This window comes from Panulirus ornatus, chromosome 20, assembly GCF_036320965.1.
Source record: "Panulirus ornatus isolate Po-2019 chromosome 20, ASM3632096v1, whole genome shotgun sequence".
NCBI lineage: Eukaryota > Metazoa > Arthropoda > Malacostraca > Decapoda > Palinuridae > Panulirus > Panulirus ornatus.
Window position 1 is genome coordinate 55,930,450 of NC_092243.1, and position 19,128 is coordinate 55,949,577.

At 39.8% G+C, this 19,128-nt stretch overlaps 1 protein-coding gene across 1 annotated transcript; it reads left to right on the top strand.

The window, feature by feature from the left end:
* Positions 1–13,025: 13,025 nt before the first annotated feature.
* LOC139756030 (hemocyanin B chain-like) lies at positions 13,026–16,994 on the top strand. The gene is made up of 3 exons (XM_071674978.1): positions 13,026–13,181; positions 14,603–16,126; positions 16,348–16,994. The coding sequence occupies exons 1-3, from the start codon at positions 13,085–13,087 to the stop codon at positions 16,785–16,787; spliced, it is 2,061 nt and encodes a 686-aa protein (XP_071531079.1). The 5' UTR covers positions 13,026–13,084; the 3' UTR covers positions 16,788–16,994.
* Positions 16,995–19,128: the final 2,134 nt, after the last annotated feature.

The window sequence follows — 19,128 nt, forward strand, 5'->3', positions numbered from 1 at the left end:
AGCGGATGGAACCATGGAAGCGGAAGTGATTCATAGGGTGGGGGAGGGGGCGAAAATTCTGGGAGCCTTGAAGAATGTTTGGAAGTTGAGAACATTATCTCGGAAAGCAAAAATGGGTATGTTTGAAGGAATAGTGGTTCCAACACTGTTGTATGGTTGCGAGGCGTGGGCTATGGATAGAGTTGTGAGGAGGAGGGTGGATGTGCTGGAAATGAGATGTTTGAGGACAGTATGTGGTGTGAGGTGGTTTGATCAAGTAAGTAATGCAAAGGTAAGAGAGATGAGTGGAAATAAAAAGAGTGTGGTTGAGAAAGCAGAAGAGGGTGTTTTGAAATGGTTTGATCACATGGAGAGAATGAGTGAGGAAAGATTGACCAAGAGGATATATATGTCAGAGGTGGAAGGAATGAGGAGAAGTGGGAGACCAAATTGGAGGTGGAAAGATGGAGTGAAAAAGATTTTGAGTAATCGGGGCCTGAACATGCAGGAGGGTGAAAGGCGTGCAAGGAATAGAGTGAATTGGAACGATGCGGTATACCGGGGTCGACGTGCTGTCAATGGACTGAAGCAGGGCATGTGAAGCGTCTGGGGTAAACCATGTAAGTTGTGTAGGGCCTGGATGTGGAAAGGGAGCTGTGGTTTCGGTGCATTATTACATGACAGCTATAGACTGAGTGTGAACGAATGGGGCCTTTGTTGTCTTTCCCTAGCGCTACCTCGCACACATGAGGAGGGAGGGGGTGTTATTCCATGTGTGGCGAGGTGGCGATGGGAATAAATAAAAACAGTATGAATTATGTACATGTGTATATATGTATATGTCTGTGTGTGTATATATATGTATACATTGAGATGTATAGGTATTGATATTTGCGTGTGTGGACGTGTATGTATATACTTGTGTATATGGGTGGGTTGGGCCATTCTTTCGTCTGTTTCCTTGCGCTACCTCGCTAACGCGGGAGACAGCGACCAAGCAAAACAAATAAATGAATAAATATATATATATATATATATATATATATATATATATATATATATATATATATATATATATATATATAAAGGAAGCTAAAAATGTACCTTGAGATACCGTCCAATTAGCATTACGTCAGTGTTAGGTAAAACGACGGAAAAAATAATTCGAGATAAAATTGTCACGTTTCTAGATCACAAAATTATATCAGACAACCAACACAGATTCCGCAAAAGAAGATCCCGCCTGACAAATTTTCCTGGAATCTTTTAATTTCATCAGAAAGGGAAAGAAAATGTACCCTCTGATGTAGCATATTCAGATTTCCAAAAGGCTTTCGATAAAGTGCTTCTCAAGAGACTATTACATACTCTCAAAACACATGGAATCAATGAAGAATTCTGTACATAGATGAGAGACCTGCTTACCGGAAGAAAGCAACATGTAGTATTGAACAACGAAGATTCAGACTGGCTAGACGTAACGAGTGGTGTGCCACAGGGGTCGATCCTAGGGGCATTCTTTTTATAATATACATCAATGACCTAGATCTCGTTCTCTTATCTAATATCTCCAAATTTGTTGGCAATACCAAGCTAGAAAATAAAGCTGTAAACAGGCAGGACTGCGAAACCATTCAAAGAGATCTTAACTTACTAGCAGAGTGGTCAGACAAGTGGCAAATGAAGTTCAACGTAGAGATGTGTGAAGCCTTGCACTTTGCAGACAAGAATATACGTTACGACTACATATCATTCCCAAACTCTCCAAAAAGTAAGTGAAGAAAAGGACCTTGGAGTTGTCACTGTCAAAATACTAAATTACAAGAACCGGTGTCAAAGAGCATATATAAAAGGCAACCAAATGATAAGTTTCATAGCCAGGAAAATAGATTACAAGACACCAGAAATAATTTTCCACTTTATGATTTTCTAGTTAGACAAAACATTGAATATACAAAATATAAAAAGACGAGGAAAAATTAAAGGAAGTATAGAGACTCCCATCAAAATTGATTCCATCCCTTAGAAATCTGGCATACGAAGAGAGGCTAAAACGATTGGATCTCTTCTCCCTTACAAAAAAATAAAAAGTAGAATTCATGGCGACTGAATCCAAGTGTTCAAAATTCTGAACAAGTTTGGTAATGTAAACCACGAACATCTTTTCGAAATACAAGAAAATACGGTTACCAGAAGAAATGGAATAAAACTCAAAGCTAATAGATGTAGTATGGACGTGGGGAAGAAGTTGAGCACCAGAATAAGTTACGCTCAGAAGTAGTGAATGCTAGAATATCAATACTTTCAGAAGTCGTTTAGACAAATATTCTTTAAATTCAGGAAAACTCTGAAAAAGACGCCAGAAATATACAGTATAAATGTCAGCAGTAACGGGGACAGTAGAAGGTTAATGTGCAGCAACGGGGAGTCGGTGATAGCTTAAAAAAACTGCTGAGCGGAATTACATTTCTTATAAGAACCACCCATACACCTATCCTATATCTTTTACTAGTAACTTTATTTTGTCATTTCACCACTCACTACACTTTTTCATCGGCCCACCACCCACCTTCTCCATGCCACACACTTCTTTCTCATATGACAGCAATGCTTCCCTAAGTATATCCCATTCTTCACCCACTCCCTCAGCTTCTTACACTTTCTCCTTTAGCAATTCGTCTCTCAAACTCTCTTGGTATTTCTTCACACAAGTCTCTTTTCCAAGATCATTTTCACCACTCGCTTCTCACCTCTATCATTTCCTCTTCCCCTGATCACCTCAAAGTAATGATCAGTCATCCCGCCATTTGCACCTCTCAGCATGTTCAAGTTCAAGAGACATTCTTTTCCACGATTACTATGTAATCCAGTGATACAAGCTTACGAACACTAGTGTGTGTCCTCTTTAAACCAGGTATTCCCAAACACTAGTCTTTTTCAGCACACATTTCTACAGGCTGTTCGCCTTCTCCATCCACCTTACTGAATATCCCATGTTCCTCAGTTATACCCTCAACTGCCACATTAGTCATTTTCGCATTCACATCAGTAATACGCGGTCTCTTGAACACAAAATTTTGACATACATTTAGTTTCTCCCAAGAACATTTCCTTTTCGTCTTCTTTCTTCTCGTGGTCAAGTGCGTCGGCACTAATAATCACCTATCTTCCGTAATCCACTTTGATTTTTACCCAGATCATCCTGAACGACCAGTACAAGAATCATTTAACTCATCTAACCTCGCTGGTGTCTTTGTTATCACAACGATATCTCTCCGTACCCTGTTTGTACCCTAACTCCACTTGGTGGAGTGACACTACTCACCACCTTTCCCCCTCCTCCTCCTCTCCCCTTCCCACTTGGTGGGCCAATGATAAGACACGTCCTCACCAGCCACAACACTACTGGCTTTCCCAGCCACACCCTCCACATTCGTCATATCGTCCTGGTACCACGTGTAGGGTGCTTAAAGATGAAGAAAGAACAAGTGAAATAATAGCACTTTGCTACCCAATAAAGCAGGTCGTAAAATTTGATTACAATAAAAAGAAAGTAATGACATTATGGTATAAGATTTCATGCTGTGAACTCTCCATTGAATATGTTTCAAAGAAAAATGCCTGTATACTTTTCATCCAACTAAAGAGGCACAAATAGTGTCAGTTATGGATCTGAAGCGATATGTTTATAAGGGAAGACGCATAATAGTAAAATGCTACACTGCTATCGCATATCACATTAGATTATCGCTAGAATATATCAATTAAACCATCGGTGCAACATATCAAAATACATCATACCTTAGAATATATCACCGTCCTAGAAACAACGTTCGTTGTCTATCTTTAACATTTTACATGGAATTGTGGATTAATTGCCGCCTCCCTCTATCAAAAATACGGATGTTTGGTTACCATGGGAGCCTTTGGGTCCTATATCCTACTATGGGGCTTTTAATAGTATCAATACTGCTACCGCACTTCATTTCGTAATGGGAATCATATACCATCACTCATATCATCTTTAGTGCCATAGTATGAAGGCAAGGGAACAAAGGCGAGTGTTCGTTCAAACCAAATGTCTGACTTTGTTGAGTGCGTCTGACAAGTTATTGGGAGTGGTGATTGAGAGGGATAAAGTATGCAAAAATCATCAGATTGGGGAGGATCAATGTGGTTTCAATAGAGGTAAAGAATGTGTGGCTAAGGTGTTTGCTTTAAAGAATATATGTGAGAAATACTTGGAGAGACGGAAGTATTTGTGTGTGTCAAATATGGATCTGGAGAAAGCAGAGAAGTCTTATGGAATGTCTTACCAATATATTGTATGAAAGGACAGCTACTAGAAGCATGGAGAGGTTTTCACCAAAAGTGTAAGGCGTGTGCGCGGTTAGGTAGAGAAAAGGGTGAGTTGCTCAAGGTGAAGGAGGGTCTGCGGTAGGTGTGCGTGATGTCACCATGACTGTTTAATTTGTTTCTGGGACAAGAGGTTAGGGAGGGAAATGCAAGGGCTTTGGGAAAAAGGGTGAACACGCAGTCTATAGGGGTCAAAGGGCCAGCGATGTGAGTCAGTTGTTATTCGGTAATAACACAACACTTGACAGATTCGTGTGAGAAACTTCAGAAGTTGGAGTCTAAATATGGGAGTGTGAGAATGGAAGAAGTAGAAAGTAAAAGTGAATAAAGAAAAAGTTAACTGGGATAGTAATCCAGAGGGACTATGTTGTTTTGGTTGTGAGAGTAAATGGAAAAAACTTGGAAGAAGTGGAGTGTTTGAGATACCTGAGAGTGGACCCGACAGTAAATGGAACTATGGGAACGGAGGTGAGTCAAAAGCTGGATGAGGGGGCGATGGTTCTGGGGAACATTGAGGAATGTCTGGAATGAAAGGTCCTTATCTGAGACGACCAAAATACGTATATTTCAAGATAATGTATTCCCAACAACGTTTTATGTATGAGAGGCATAGGCTATAGAAGATGATTTAAGGAGAGTGGTTGTGTTGTAAATCATAATGTTCGAAGAAAAGCATGTGGTTTGATGCGGTTTCATCGAATAAAGTAATAAAAGTTTAAGATAAAGATGTAGCAACAAAAGGAGTGTTGTTTATATGAGAGAATACGTGAGAATGACGGACAACAGGAGGCCTGATTGGCTCACGATTAGGTTGTCTGAAAAAACAGGAGTTTAGCTTGTTAAGAAAATGTAATTCCGGTCAGCAGTTTTTTATATCTATCTCCGACTCCCTGATACTGCACATTAACCTTAAACCCTCTCCGTTTCTGCTGTCGTTTAAACAGCTTATTTCTATCGTTTTTCTCAGAATATACCTGAATTTACAAAATATTTATGTAAGTGACTTTTGAAGGCATTTCTAGTTTTAGCATTAACTACGACTGACAGTAACTTATTCCATTGCTCAACACACTTATAGGAAAAGAAACTTTTTCCCACGTCCATAATACATCTTATAGGTTTGAGTTTTATTTCATTTCTCTTGGTAACCGTATTTTCTTGTATTTCGAGATGTTCGTGATTTACGCTATCGAACTTGCTCAGAATTTCGAAAATCTCGAGTCGCCGCGAAGTCTAGGTTTTTAAGGGGGAAGAGATCCAATCGTTTTAGCTTCTCTTCGTATGCAAGGTTTCTAGGGGATGCGATCAACTTTGTTGCGCGTCTTTGTGCTTTCTCTGATTTTCCCTCGTCTTCATTATAGTTTAGGGACTAAATCTGGACTGCATATTCAAGGTGTGGCCTTACTGGAGAATTATAAAGTGCGAGAATTGTTCCTGGCTGTAAAACCTTACATTTGGTTACCTTTTTTACATGTTGCTTGACACTGTTTAATTTACTTCAGATTTTTGCTAATGACAACTCCATGGTCCTTTCCTTCATTTACTTTAATTAGAGAGTTTCCGAATAGTTTATAGTCGTAACGTATATTCTTGTCTCCAAAGTGCATAACTTTACACTAGTCTTCATCAAACTTCATTTACCAAATGTCTGACCATTCTGCTAATATCATTTTGCAGTTCTTTTTATCATTTTGCGGTCCCTTCTGTTTACAGATTTACCTCATAGTTTAATATCGTCATTAGATTAGGAGATCATAGATATAAGACCAAGTTCTAGGTCTTTTTTATGTATATCATGAAAAGAATAGGGCCTAGGACCGACCCCTGTGGGACACCACTCGTTACGTCTAGCCCACCTGAGGCTTCGCCGTTTAATACTACACCCTGCTTTCTTCCGGTAAGCCAGTTGTGATCCATGCACAGAGTTCTTCACCGATTCCGTGTGCTTTCAATTTATGTAAATGTCTCTTGTCAGGTACTTTATCGAAAGCCTTTTTGAAATCGGAAACTGCTACATAAGACGGTACTTTTCTTCCTATTTCTGTATAATAACATTAAAAAAATCCAGCAAATTTGTCAGGCAGGATTTTCTTTTGCGGAGACCGTGTAAGTTGTCCGATATAATTTCATGATCTAGAAACGTGACAAATTTATCTCGAGTTATCATTTTCATCGGTATGCCTAACACTGACGTAAGTCTAATTGGGCGGTAGTTCAAGGCACACTCTTTATCTTCTTTTATATATAGGATTGATATTTCCTAGTTTCCAGTCAACTGGCACCTGACCATCTGCTAGAGAGTTGTCGAATATTTTTGATATGGAATGTATCAGCTATCCCATGACCTTAAAAACCTTGCAGCTATGTTATCTGTGCCGTTGGATTTGTTAAGATTTAATTGGTCCAGGTATCTATGTATTTCAGAGCTCTGTATTTCTCTAGCCTTCAACTCTTCTTCATCAGATCCTTGAAACTTATTCGAGATGCTTCTTCACTTGTGAGTACGGAGTTAATAGAAATAACTTAGTATGGTAGCCATTTCTTTGTCGTCAGTAGTTGGTGTATCATGCTCGTTTCGTAATGGCCCAATTTCTTCTTTTACTGTCTTCGTTTGTCTTATATATTTGAAGAATTCCTTGGGGATATTCTTAACTTTCAATGAAATTCGTTTTTTCTTCCTCACGTTTACTCTGTCTTATGACCTTCTTACACTCTCTTTGGATTTTGATTAACTCCTAGTGATTTTCATTGGTTCTTATTGATTTGAATTTCATATATGTTTCCTTCTAGAATTGTCCTACTCATCCATAATGTTTTTGAAATATTGCAAGTTCTCTTCGTAATTCGTGGAGTATATCATTTTCAATCTCGAGTAATATGCTTTTAGAAATATTCTACATTCCCTCTACTATGTGAACGTCAAGAAGTTTTGTCCAACTGGTACTGTGAATTTCGTGTCTACTGTTATAAAAATTTGCTCTCTTGTAAAATGGGATAAAGAGTAGGTTGTCATATATCTCGAAATCTGAATATATCTTTAATCTAATAAACTGTTATCACTGTTTCTCAAACTCTTGCCTACTTTGCAAGAGTTGATTAAGTTTGTGTCAATGGTGAGGACAAGATCAAGAATGTTTTTACCCCTAGTTGGCCTTCTAATTACCTGTTTTAGAAAAGCGTCTTCAACCAGTTCCGTTAGTCTCGTTCCCTTTCGGTCACCGATAACGTGTTCCAGTTTATATTTGGACTGTTGAAGTCTACAACTATCATAACTTCTTTACTGTTTACTGCAGTTTTGATTTCATTGTATAGCATCTTGTAGTCATCTTCTCAGTGCTTAGGACTTCGAGACGTAATTTACTTTTGAACTTTCAGGGAAGTTCAATATATAGAGAGTCGTGAGTGTGTGTCTACTTTGCCCATATTTAGAGCACTTAGACTGTTTTCAACGGAGATAAAAACTCCACCACCTACCCTGTATAACTGATCCTTCGTAAATGGTTGTTTGTGTCCAGGTAATACAAATTTGGAGATCAAGTGTATATTCTGAGTTTACAAACATTTCTGAGATTGCAGTAATGTTCGGCTTTTCGGTAACTGCATAGAATAAGTAATGATACTTCGCGTTTTTGTGTATATTAAACTTATTTTCCTTGTAGTTCATATTGGACTGAATTTGCCTTTTTTTTCCTGTCGGTATGCGTGTTTGTACTGTCGGTATGCATGTTTGTACTGTCGGACGTATGCGTGCTTTTACTGTCAGTATGCGTGATTGTATCATCAGTGTTAATGTCTGCGTGTGTAGCAGCGGGAGAGAGACGGTTCTCCACCTTCTTCGGTTCTCCTCCTCACTCTGACCCTTACCGCGCTGGAAGCTACCAGCCTTGGTGTTATAAGATACCTGAGAGTTGACATGTGGTTGTGCTAACCCGCTTCTAATACTGCCTGAGCTGTCCCCATCTGATCCAACTTGACCTTTCTTTGGTAATTCCTTTACCTGTAAAGTTACCGCTAATCCCCGAAGATCCCTACCGCCAAGGTCCCATCCATCCTTATAATGGTCAAACTGGAGACCTTGGATCTCAGATCCCTTTCACATTCAGATTCCAAAGGCACCGACCCACTTCCCACGGCTACCTCCTCACCCTCCCTATCCTCGTACTTCCTTCGTTAGCTCGACCATGAATTGCTCTCCTGAGAAGTTTATCTTTATCGAAAAAAAAACCCTAATGCTCTAATCAAATATATTCCACTGCCATGGCGGATTTTTCCTATTCCATTTAAGAAAAGACCTTCTCTAGCGTACAGATATCCATTATGACTAAAATGGTCCCAGTCTATACTAAACACAATATTCTCCTCACTACAGAGAGCTTCGATTTTTCTGTTTATCACCAGCATTCTACTCAGGTTACAGGAAACGACGTCATACCTTGGTAGCAATCCCGATATCATAAGTTTCTAAGACTTTTTTTAAAGTTGCTCATAAGTTCCCTATTCTTCGCGAAAATTCCTCCCGATCTTCCATTAACTGAATTGTTAGTCCCCACCTGAACGACAAAATCACATCCTCGGGATTGTTTGAGGCTATGTCGTCAAACTTATCTAGGACGTGTTCTATCCTAGCCCCTCGATAGCACGAGTTCTTCCTATTTCTACCCTTCGCACAGAACTCCTGGTCCTGATGTTTGACTATAGAGTCCCTGACCAGGATGATGCTACGATCATCCTGTACTTCACCATCTAGTGCGCTAAACCTGTTCTGAGTCGAGAGTTCGTTGCTCGTAGGTTGTTCGGTAATGCGGCGACATGAAATGTGACGAAGAGGCTGGAGTGTATAGCAGTTAAATTTCTTAAGAAAGGGGTTATCTAGATTGTTCATTGTTTGTTATCATATTCAGTAAAGTGCCTGACGATAGGCGGAATACGTGTATAGTGCCATTGTATGACGGCAAAGAAGACAAAGGTGAGTGTACGAATTACAGAGGTATTAGTTTGTTCATTGTACCTGCTTACCTCTGCGGATGAATGGTGATTCAGAGAGTGTTGGTGTACAGAGAGCATCGGAAACGGGAAGAACAATATGGTCTAAGAGTGCTAGAGTATTGTTAATTATGTAATGGCTTTAAAAAGAGTGTATGAGAAATACTTAGAAAAACAGAAGGATTTGTATGTGTCATCTATGGATCTGAAGAACGCGTATGATTGGGTTGCTTGGGATGCTTTCTTAAAGGTGTTACGAATGGTCTGAGATGAAAGCTATTAGAAACAGTGTAGAGTTTTTATCAAGAGATTACGGCTTGTGTATGATTGGGTAGATAATAGGGCAAGTGGTTCCAGGTGAAGGTGGCTCAGCAACAGAGATATATGATGTCACCATGGATACTTAATCTATTTATGGACGAGTTAGTGATACAAAAGTCTTGATAGAGAAACAGATATGCAGTCTACTGGCGCTGGGTGGGAGTAGGATGCGAGGTGAGTTGGTGGTGTTTACTGATGATACGGCGCTAGTGAGAAATTACAGTAAGAAACTGCCGAAGTTGGTGTCTGTGACTGAAGCTTAGAGTAAATGAGAGGAAAAGCAATGTTATTAGGTTAAGCAATGAAGAGAGAGGTTATTTGGAATGTGAGTTTGAGTGGAGAGAACTTGTGGTTAGGGAAGTGTTTCAGATTCGCGTGGGCTGAAATTAGCCATAAGGTGGATGAGAGGGAAAAGATCTTGAGTGCACTGAAAAATGTGCGGAAAGAGAAGTCACGTCTATAAGGGCAAACATGAGTATGTATGATGGTATGGTATTTCCGTGAGCGATACTTGTATGTAAGATGTGGAGCTTAAACAAAATTTTAAGGATACGGTGAATATCTTGGAAACGATATGGTAGAAGACAACTTGTTATGTTAGGGAGATTAATCGAAAAACAAATAGGTAGGTAGGAGAGATGGGCAACACTAAGGTTTCCGCATCTAATGACTTAGTAATTGAAAAGACATATATGAATAGTCTCAACAAACACAATGGATATATCAATATAAATCATTATATTGGTTCATATGAATTAAATAATTCCATACATGGATGAGTGTTTCAGCAACTTTGATGCAAGATATCGTGTATTAGAGATGGATTATTCAAATGCCTAGGACAGGAGTGCGGCATCTGGGAGGAGGGATTGGGTATTCAATACGGTGAACGGAATCTGTTAAGAGCTTGTGGAGTTGTTCCGAAAAACAACTGGTGATGAGGATTACCTGATTTAAAAAGAGGAACAAATTGAAGTATACCATATGAGTAGGAAAGATGGTCAGCGGGCATTACTGGATTACACATTGATTGACAGCAGTGCAAAGGAAAGACTTTTGGATATAAGTGGGCTGAAATGGGTAGCTGCTGAGATGTCTGATCTCCAACTTGTGCAGATGTGGGAGAAGACTCGAAGAGGGTTTAAGAAAAGAGGAAACATGAATGGTGATAAGAGACAAGTGAAAGAAAGTGAGCTTGTAAAAGAGACTTGTGTGAAGAAATATCAGGAGAAATTGAATGTAGGATGATAAAGGGTACGAGTAAATGAAGCAAGGGATTTTGTGAGGAATGGGAGGTATTTAGGGAAGCAATAACATGTGATATTATGATAAGTTTCACTTAAAAACTGCCTGACTTTCTTCTGTTCTATCCTCCCTTGGTTAACGTGGAATGTGGCATGCGAAAGGTGGGAGGTGGGCAGATCAAAAAGGTAGTGAGTTGTTGGAAGAAAAAGTAAACTGTCAGTGAAAGAGAAAAGATAGGTGATTGGGTGGAACTTACTGTGAATAAGTGCATATGATTGGGAGAAGTATAAGAGAAAGTGGCAGAAGTTCATAAGGAAGGTGTCGGACTTAAGAAATAAAAGAGTGGAAATGAAGGTTGGAGTGAGAGAGTAATAGTAAACTTTAGGGATAATAGATGTTTTGGAATGAGTTAATAATGTGAACAAATGGGAACACCACTGATAAGTTTTTTAGTAGAGTAGTGATTGAAGGGTGAAGGCATATACAAACATTATACTGAAGAGAAACAGTATGGTTTCAGAAGTGGTAGACGATGTGTACATGAGGAGTTTGATATAAAGATTGTGTTTGAGAAATTCTTAAAGAAAAAAATTGATTTGCATGCGGCATTTATGGATCTAAAAAAGAACATATGAAAATGTTGATATAGGTGTCTTATGGACAGCCATCACAAGCACTGAGAAGTTTATATCAAGGGAGTAAGGCATGTGTACGCGTAGGAAGAGAGTAGAGTGTATGGATTCACTGAATGCTAGCCTGTCGAAGGGACTGGTGATGTCAACATGGCTGGTTGAATTTGTTTATGGATATGGTGTGGTTAAAGGTGAACGTAAGTCTTGGGGAAAGGGCGAGTATGCAGTCTGTAGGGGATGAGAGGGCCTGGAAAATGAGTCAGTTGTTGTTTTCTGATGATACAGCATTGCTGGCAAATTCGATTGAGAACCTGGAAAAGTTGGTGACTAAATTTAGAGGACTGTGCAAAAGAAGGAAGTTGAGAGCAAATGTGAGTTAGAGGAAGGTGATTATATTGAGTAAGGTTAAGAGTCAAGTTAGACGTGGTGTGAGTTTGAATGGAGAAAACTTGGAGGAGGTGAAGTGATTTAGGTACCTTGGAGTAGACATTGGAGCGAATGGAACCATGGAAGTGAGTTGAGTCATATGATGGGTGACGGGCCAAAGGATCAAGGAGGAATGGAGAATGTGTGGAAAGATTGGTTGTAATCTTATAAAGTATAAAAGAAAGGTGTCTTAATAAAGAGATTATAGGTGAGAGGGCAGAGGAGGGTGCTAAAATGGTTTGGACTTATAAGGAGAATGAGTGAGGAGAGGTTGATGAATAGAATACAGGTGTCAAAAGGGAAGGGAAAAGGAGAAGGAGGAGAGAATAATGGAGATGGAAGGAATGACTGAAAAAAAAATTGAGTGATCGGAGCCTGAATGTGCAACAATGTTACCTTAAACAGGGAATATTGAATTAGAGTTCTGTGGTTTACAGGGGTTGACCTGCTGTCTGTAAACTAAACTAGAGCATACGAAGTGGCCGAAGGAAACCAGGGATAGTTCTGTGGTGTTTGGACATGGATAGGGAACTGCGGTATCGGTGCATTGCACATGAAAGGTAGAAAATTATCGTGATGAGCTTCTGCCTTTCTTCGCCTGTTTTTGTCACCACCTAGTTAACACAGGAAACGGCAATCAAGTTTATATATATATATATATATATATATATATATATATATATATATATATATATATATATATATATATATATATATATATATATAATTATTTCAGGTATGAAAAAAGACAGACAACAACTTTAATGTACTGAAAGAAAGACAGCAAAGAAAGAGATAGACAGTGAGAGGGACAGAGAGAGCAGTTGCATATACTTTCATCCACACACATCATATTACGTATAGCATACACCTATATGAATTCTTTAAGCTTCGTCCTCCGTTTTGAAACCTACTTAACCCAGTCAAACCCCTTTCATTTCCCTCTAACCAACATATGAGGTTATAATGTATTTTGTCACAGATAAAGATCAGTCATAATATGTTACGAGATCAGAGACTTGGGTGTGTTGTCAAGCAAGTCTCAAGCATCAAGATTGTCAGGGGAAGCAAAGGTCGCTGCGGGGCTGGACAAACACCGGTATATAAGCGGTCTGGGAGAGCTCAGTACCACCACCACCAGCATGAAGGTCCTGGTCTTGTGTGTGCTAGTAGCGGCTGCGGCTGCTTGGCCGAGCTTCAGCGAGGAAATTGGCGTACACTTCCAGAATGACGCTGGCGGTAAGCACATCATGCTATGTTACGCATTGTATCATTACTTAAGGGGAACTCTCACTTGCGCTGTTCTTCACAGGACATTCCGGAAATAGTTTTCCAATCGTCTTGGCACTTTACTGACAATATACAGGTCTAAAACGAAACTTTAAATGATTACTCCCTTATATAAGGTTTACGTTGGGAGAAATTCTTTAATTCTTCACCCACAAATACACAGACACACACACACACACACGCACACACACACACACACACACGCACACACACACACACACACACTTGGTGGTATATATATTTTCACTCATTTAGCTTCATAATTTTGTTTTTCCTTTGCTTATATACCGATCTAAGTGTAATGGAAGATAAGAACACAAAATTGGTTCCATTGTAGTGTACGATGTTCCAGACAGAACACAAGTGTTTGGTCATTAGCTGGATCACAGGTGAAACGGCGATAATTTTGGAGTTGCATATCATTAAGCATAAATACTAACGTCATAAGTCGATTTAGAGGTTATGTTGACAAGGGGAAAATGTTTGAGAAAGATATCTATACCTAATGAAACCCGTTTGCATAATGATATACAAATATCTACTTTGATAAAGTGCTGCAAACAAACAAATATATTGTTGTGCAGTGAAAGACAAGGCAGTGTATAGAACACTAAAGTTGATTCACAAACATCCATTCCTGAGGAATTTTAGATATACAGAGTAGGCAGAAAAGTTAGATTCAATCATTGACGTAAAACCGTCATAAATTAACTTATCGTTGGAGCAATATTCAACTTGTCCATAAATGAATGGTTATTAACTCCATAGAAATAAGGACGTTAACACACGCGTTGCTCTAAAGTTTCTGTCTCACACCACAATTTGCCATAAGGAGCATTCCTCTCTAAACACAGGAGTATCAGCATATTTTCCTTTGGAGGCGATGAGTGTGTCACGTGCAATCAAAATTTCTAGGTAATAGTTTCATTGACATTGGAACGTTAAGTGTGCCACAGAGACGAGAGCAGGGCATGGAGCACCCACTGTGTTCGTATTCGCTAGAGCGATGCCTTACTGCTGAAAGGGGACCAAGGAAGTTCATGACATACAAGGATATTAAATGTACTAAATAATACGTAATAGCAGATGATGTGACTCTTATCATATAGGGGAATGACAAAAAAGAGTGGAACAGAAAAACACTACAACCAATAGTGGTAATGGATGAAAATTCTGAGATTGGTTATATAATTATGTGATTCATTCGTGATCATGGGGCTCATGAAATTATATTTGTCATGAGATAATTCATATGTATGTTCTTTAAAAACTTTAAGAAATGCTTTATCATGAAAATTCATAGACCTGCAAAATTGCACATAATGTCATGTATGTAAACCCATTATGATTATTCAAGTCTTCCATTCCAGGATCTGATAACGCCCATAAACAACAAGATATCAACCATCTGCTGGACAAGATCTACGAGCCCACAAAGTATCCAGATTTGAAAGAAATAGCAGAAAACTTTAACCCTGTGGGCGACACTTCCATATATAATGACCAAGGTGCAGCCGCCGAGACGCTTATGAAGGAGCTTACCGATCACAGGCTCTTGGAGAAGCATCACTGGTTTTCACTTTTTAACACTCGCCAACGAGAAGAAGCTCTCATGCTTTTTGCTGTCTTGAATCAGTGCAAGGAATGGTACTGTTTCCGTAGCAACGCCGCCTACTTTCGTGAGCAAATGAATGAGGGAGAGTTTGTGTATGCACTCTATGTGGGTGTCATCCACTCCAAACTTGGAGACGGGATTGTTTTGCCTCCACTCTACGAAATCACCCCTCACATGTTTACAAACAGTGAAGTCATCGACAAGGCTTACTCTGCCAAGATGACTCAAAGAGCAGGTACATTTGATGTGAGTTTTACTGGAACAAGAAAGAACAAAGAACAACGAGTTGCCTACTTCGGAGAGGATATTGGCATGAACATCCACCACGTTACTTGGCATATGGACTTCCCCTTCTGGTGGCAAGATTCCTATGGCTATCATTTGGATCGCAAGGGTGAACTCTTCTTCTGGGTCCACCACCAACTTACTGCCCGCTTTGACTCTGAGCGTCTCTCCAACTGGATGGACCCCGTTGACGAGCTACACTGGGATGACATTATCCACGAAGGGTTTGCTCCACTTACCAGTTATAAGTATGGTGGTGAGTTTCCTGTGCGTCCAGACAACATACACTTCGAAGACGTGGACGGCGTAGCTCGTGTGCACGATATGGAAATCACAGAGAGCCGCATTCGTGACGCAATTGCTCATGGTTACATTACAGCCACCGATGGACACACGATCGACATCAGGCAACCTAAGGGTATTGAATATCTGGGAGACATTATCGAATCCTCCATGTACAGTTCTAACGCGCGTTATTATGGTTCACTACACAACACTGCTCACGTAATGCTTGGTCGACAGGGAGATCCACATGGCAAGTTCAACCTGCCTCCCGGTGTTATGGAACATTTTGAGACCGCCACACGAGACCCAAGTTTCTTCCGTCTGCATAAATATATGGATAACATCTTTAAAGAACACACGGACTCTTTCCCTCCCTACACCCATGATGACCTCGTGTTCGACGGTGTGTCCGTAGACAGTATTACTATTGACGGACATCTTACTACTTTCTTCGATGACTTCCAATACAGTCTTATTAATGCTGTGGATTCCGGCGAAAACATAGAGGACGTGGAAATCAATGCCAGAGTTCATCGGCTTAACCATGAAGAATTTGATTATAAGATTACTGTCAACAACAACCACGATGATGGTCATCTGGCTACCATCCGCATTTTCTTGTGCCCTATCAAGGATAATAATGGCATAACCTTGAGTATAGATGAAGCACGTTGGCTTTGCCTTGAACTGGACAAGTTTTGGGAGAAGCGTAAGTACCATTACCTACCTCGGTATTTGATTTAGTTTGAATACTTTTTTCTTGAATGTCAAACAAATTTAAGGTACTGCAATCATGTGAAAAACAGATTGGGGTGGGAATATGTGCAGAAGTTTTATGAGTTGCTCAGGTACGAACATCAATGAAATAAGATAGAATACACGTATGATATATTCTTGATATAACGCTTAATATTTCTTTTCCCCCTACAGTGCCCGGTGGAACTCATACAATCACCCGCAGTTCTAAGGACTCATCGGTCACCGTCCCTGATATGCCAAGTTTCCAGTCACTGAAGCAACAAGCTGATGATGCTGTAACCGGTGGCCACGACCTCGACCTGAGTGCGTATGAACGGTCCTGTGGCATCCCCGACAGAATGTTGCTCCCTAAGAGCAAGCCTCAGGGTATGGAATTCAACCTCTACGTGGCCGTGACTGACGGAGCCAAGGATACAGAAGGACATAGTGGGGACCTCAAGCACGGTGGCACCCATGCTCAGTGTGGCGTTCATGGTGAAGATTACCCAGACAACCGGCCTTTGGGTTATCCTCTGGAGCGTCGCATTCCTGATGAACGCGTCATTGATGGGGTTCCAAATATCAAGCACACAGTCGTCACGATCGTTCATGATCCAGATCACCATGCTTAAGTTTCCTCTTCTGAATAATATAGTAATGTCAAACTTTTGATTCTCTGTCATCAATGAATTATTGAATTACATATTTAACTGGTTACTTCCTTTCATGCTTAGCTTCTTATAATCTGAGGTGAATCATTCTTCAATTATTATGAAAATGTAACAATGTAAAAGAATGTAGTAACATTACTTTCCCATAATAAAAGGAATCTGCATTTATATTTGTGGTCATAATCCGGTTACAAGTCATAGTAGAGTACAATTTAGCTCACATATCCAAGCATGTACCAAGAAATATGCAACGCTCATACACACGTTATTTTCGGCATGGAGCTGCATTCAGAAATTTCGTAGCTTTTTACTTTGGTATCAGTGAATGAACTGTGTCTTACAGCTGCACAAACTAATAAGGTCTATGAGTACATGTACGACTCTTCTTATACTTGCATGTGTATAAAATTACCTATCTAATCTTTGCACTTGTTGCTCCCGGGACTTTAAACATACATTCTGCTGTGCACAATTCTAAGCTTTTCATTTACTCGACAATCATTTTTTTTTATTTATCCTGTACATGCCCAGCGCTTTACTACTGAAAAAAAAAATACTTTCTACCTATTTCTTGAGCACTCAGTTTTCCAATGACAAGATTGTGACCCAATCTCTTACAGACTTATAAATTTCAAAATATTTATGAATAACATCACCAAGATCTCTGGCGAACTGCGAGAATGTAACCGTTCTGAAAACCTCATGAATATACACACATTTTACGATCAATACTTGAATCAATATATATATATATATATATATATATATATATATATATATATATATATATATATATATATATATATATATATATCACATAAAAACCTCCAACAGCCAGGATCGAAACCGGGACCCCTGTGTAACAGGCGTGGGCCTACCGCTAGGCTATGATCATAGCCCAGCAGTAGCGTGTGCATCTAGTCATGAAAAGAAAGATCATGAGAGGCAAGTGTTTTGGAAGCAACTGAGTGAGTGTGTCAGCTGCTTTGTTGCACGAGACCGGGTATTAGTGAATTGGTGATTTACATACGAGGATGCCTAATGTGGCAATTGAAGGTGTAATTGGTGTGCATGTTGTATTAAGTGTTCTGAATATGAATGGTGAAGAGCTTTTTGATTTGCGTTCTGAAAAATGACTGGTGATTGAGAATACTTGGTTTAAAAAGAGATATACATAAGTATACGTATGTGAGTAGGAGAGATGGTCAAAGGGTATTACGGGATTACGTGTTGATTGATAGGCGTGTAAAAGTGAAACTTTTGGATGTTGATTTGCTGAAAGGGGCAGCTGCAGTGATGTCTGATCACTATCTTGTGTAAGGAGACGGTGAAGGTTTGTAAAGGTTTTCAAGAAAGAAGAATGTTGGGAATGAGAGAGTGATGAGAGTAAGTGAGCTTGGAAAGGAGACTTGTGTGATGGCATGTGCAAAAGATGCCTGTGGCATGAGAAACGTTGTAGGTGAGCAGATCCGAAAGGGTAGTGAGTGGTGGGATGAGGAAGTAAAGTTGTTAGTGAAAGAGAAAAGAGAGGCGTTTGGATGATACTTAAAAGGAAGGAGTGGCAATGACTGGAAGATGGATAGAAGAAAGCGGCAAGAGGTCAAGAAGAAGGGGCAAGGGCTGAAAAAGATGGCAAATGAGAGTTTGGGTGAGAGAGTTTCATTAAACTTTAGAAAGAAGAAAAAGATGTTTCGGAAGGAGGTAAATAACGTACGGAAGACAAGAGAACAAATGGGAACATCGGTGAAGGGGGCAAGGGGGGAAAAAGATAACAGGTAGTGATGAAGTGAGGAGGATATGAAGTGAGTACTTTGAAGGTTTGCTAAATGTGTAATCCACCAAAAACACTGCTACCTTTCCACATCCAGGCCCCACAAAACTTTCCATGGTTTACCCCAGACGCTTCACAAGCCCTGGTTCAATCCATTGACAGCACGTCGACTCCAGTATACCACATCGTTCCAATTCATTCTATTTCTTGTACGCCTCTCACCCTATTATATGTTTAGGCCCCGATCGCTCAAAGTCTTTTTCACTCCATCCTTCCACCTCCAATTTGGTCTCCCATTTCTCCTCGTTCCCTCTACCTCTGACACATATATCTTCTTTGTCAATCTTGCCTCATTCATTCTCTTCATGTGACCAAACTATTTCAATACACCATCTGCTCTTTCAACCACACTCCTTTTATTACCACACATCTGTTTTAACCTTTCATTACTTACTCGATCAAACTACATTACACAACATATTGTCCTCAAACATCTCATTTCCAACACTTCCGCCCTCCTCCGTACAAATC

Excerpts from the sequence above, each read along its gene's own strand:
- LOC139756030 (XM_071674978.1), top strand. The coding sequence starts at position 13,085 with ATGAAGGTCCTGGTCTTGTGTGTGCTAGTAGCGGCTGCGGCTGCTTGG. Across the intron at positions 13,182-14,602 it reads CTTCCAGAATGACGCTGGCG|GATCTGATAACGCCCATAAA; the intron begins GTAAGCACATCA and ends CTTCCATTCCAG. Across the intron at positions 16,127-16,347 it reads GGACAAGTTTTGGGAGAAGC|TGCCCGGTGGAACTCATACA; the intron begins GTAAGTACCATT and ends TTCCCCCTACAG.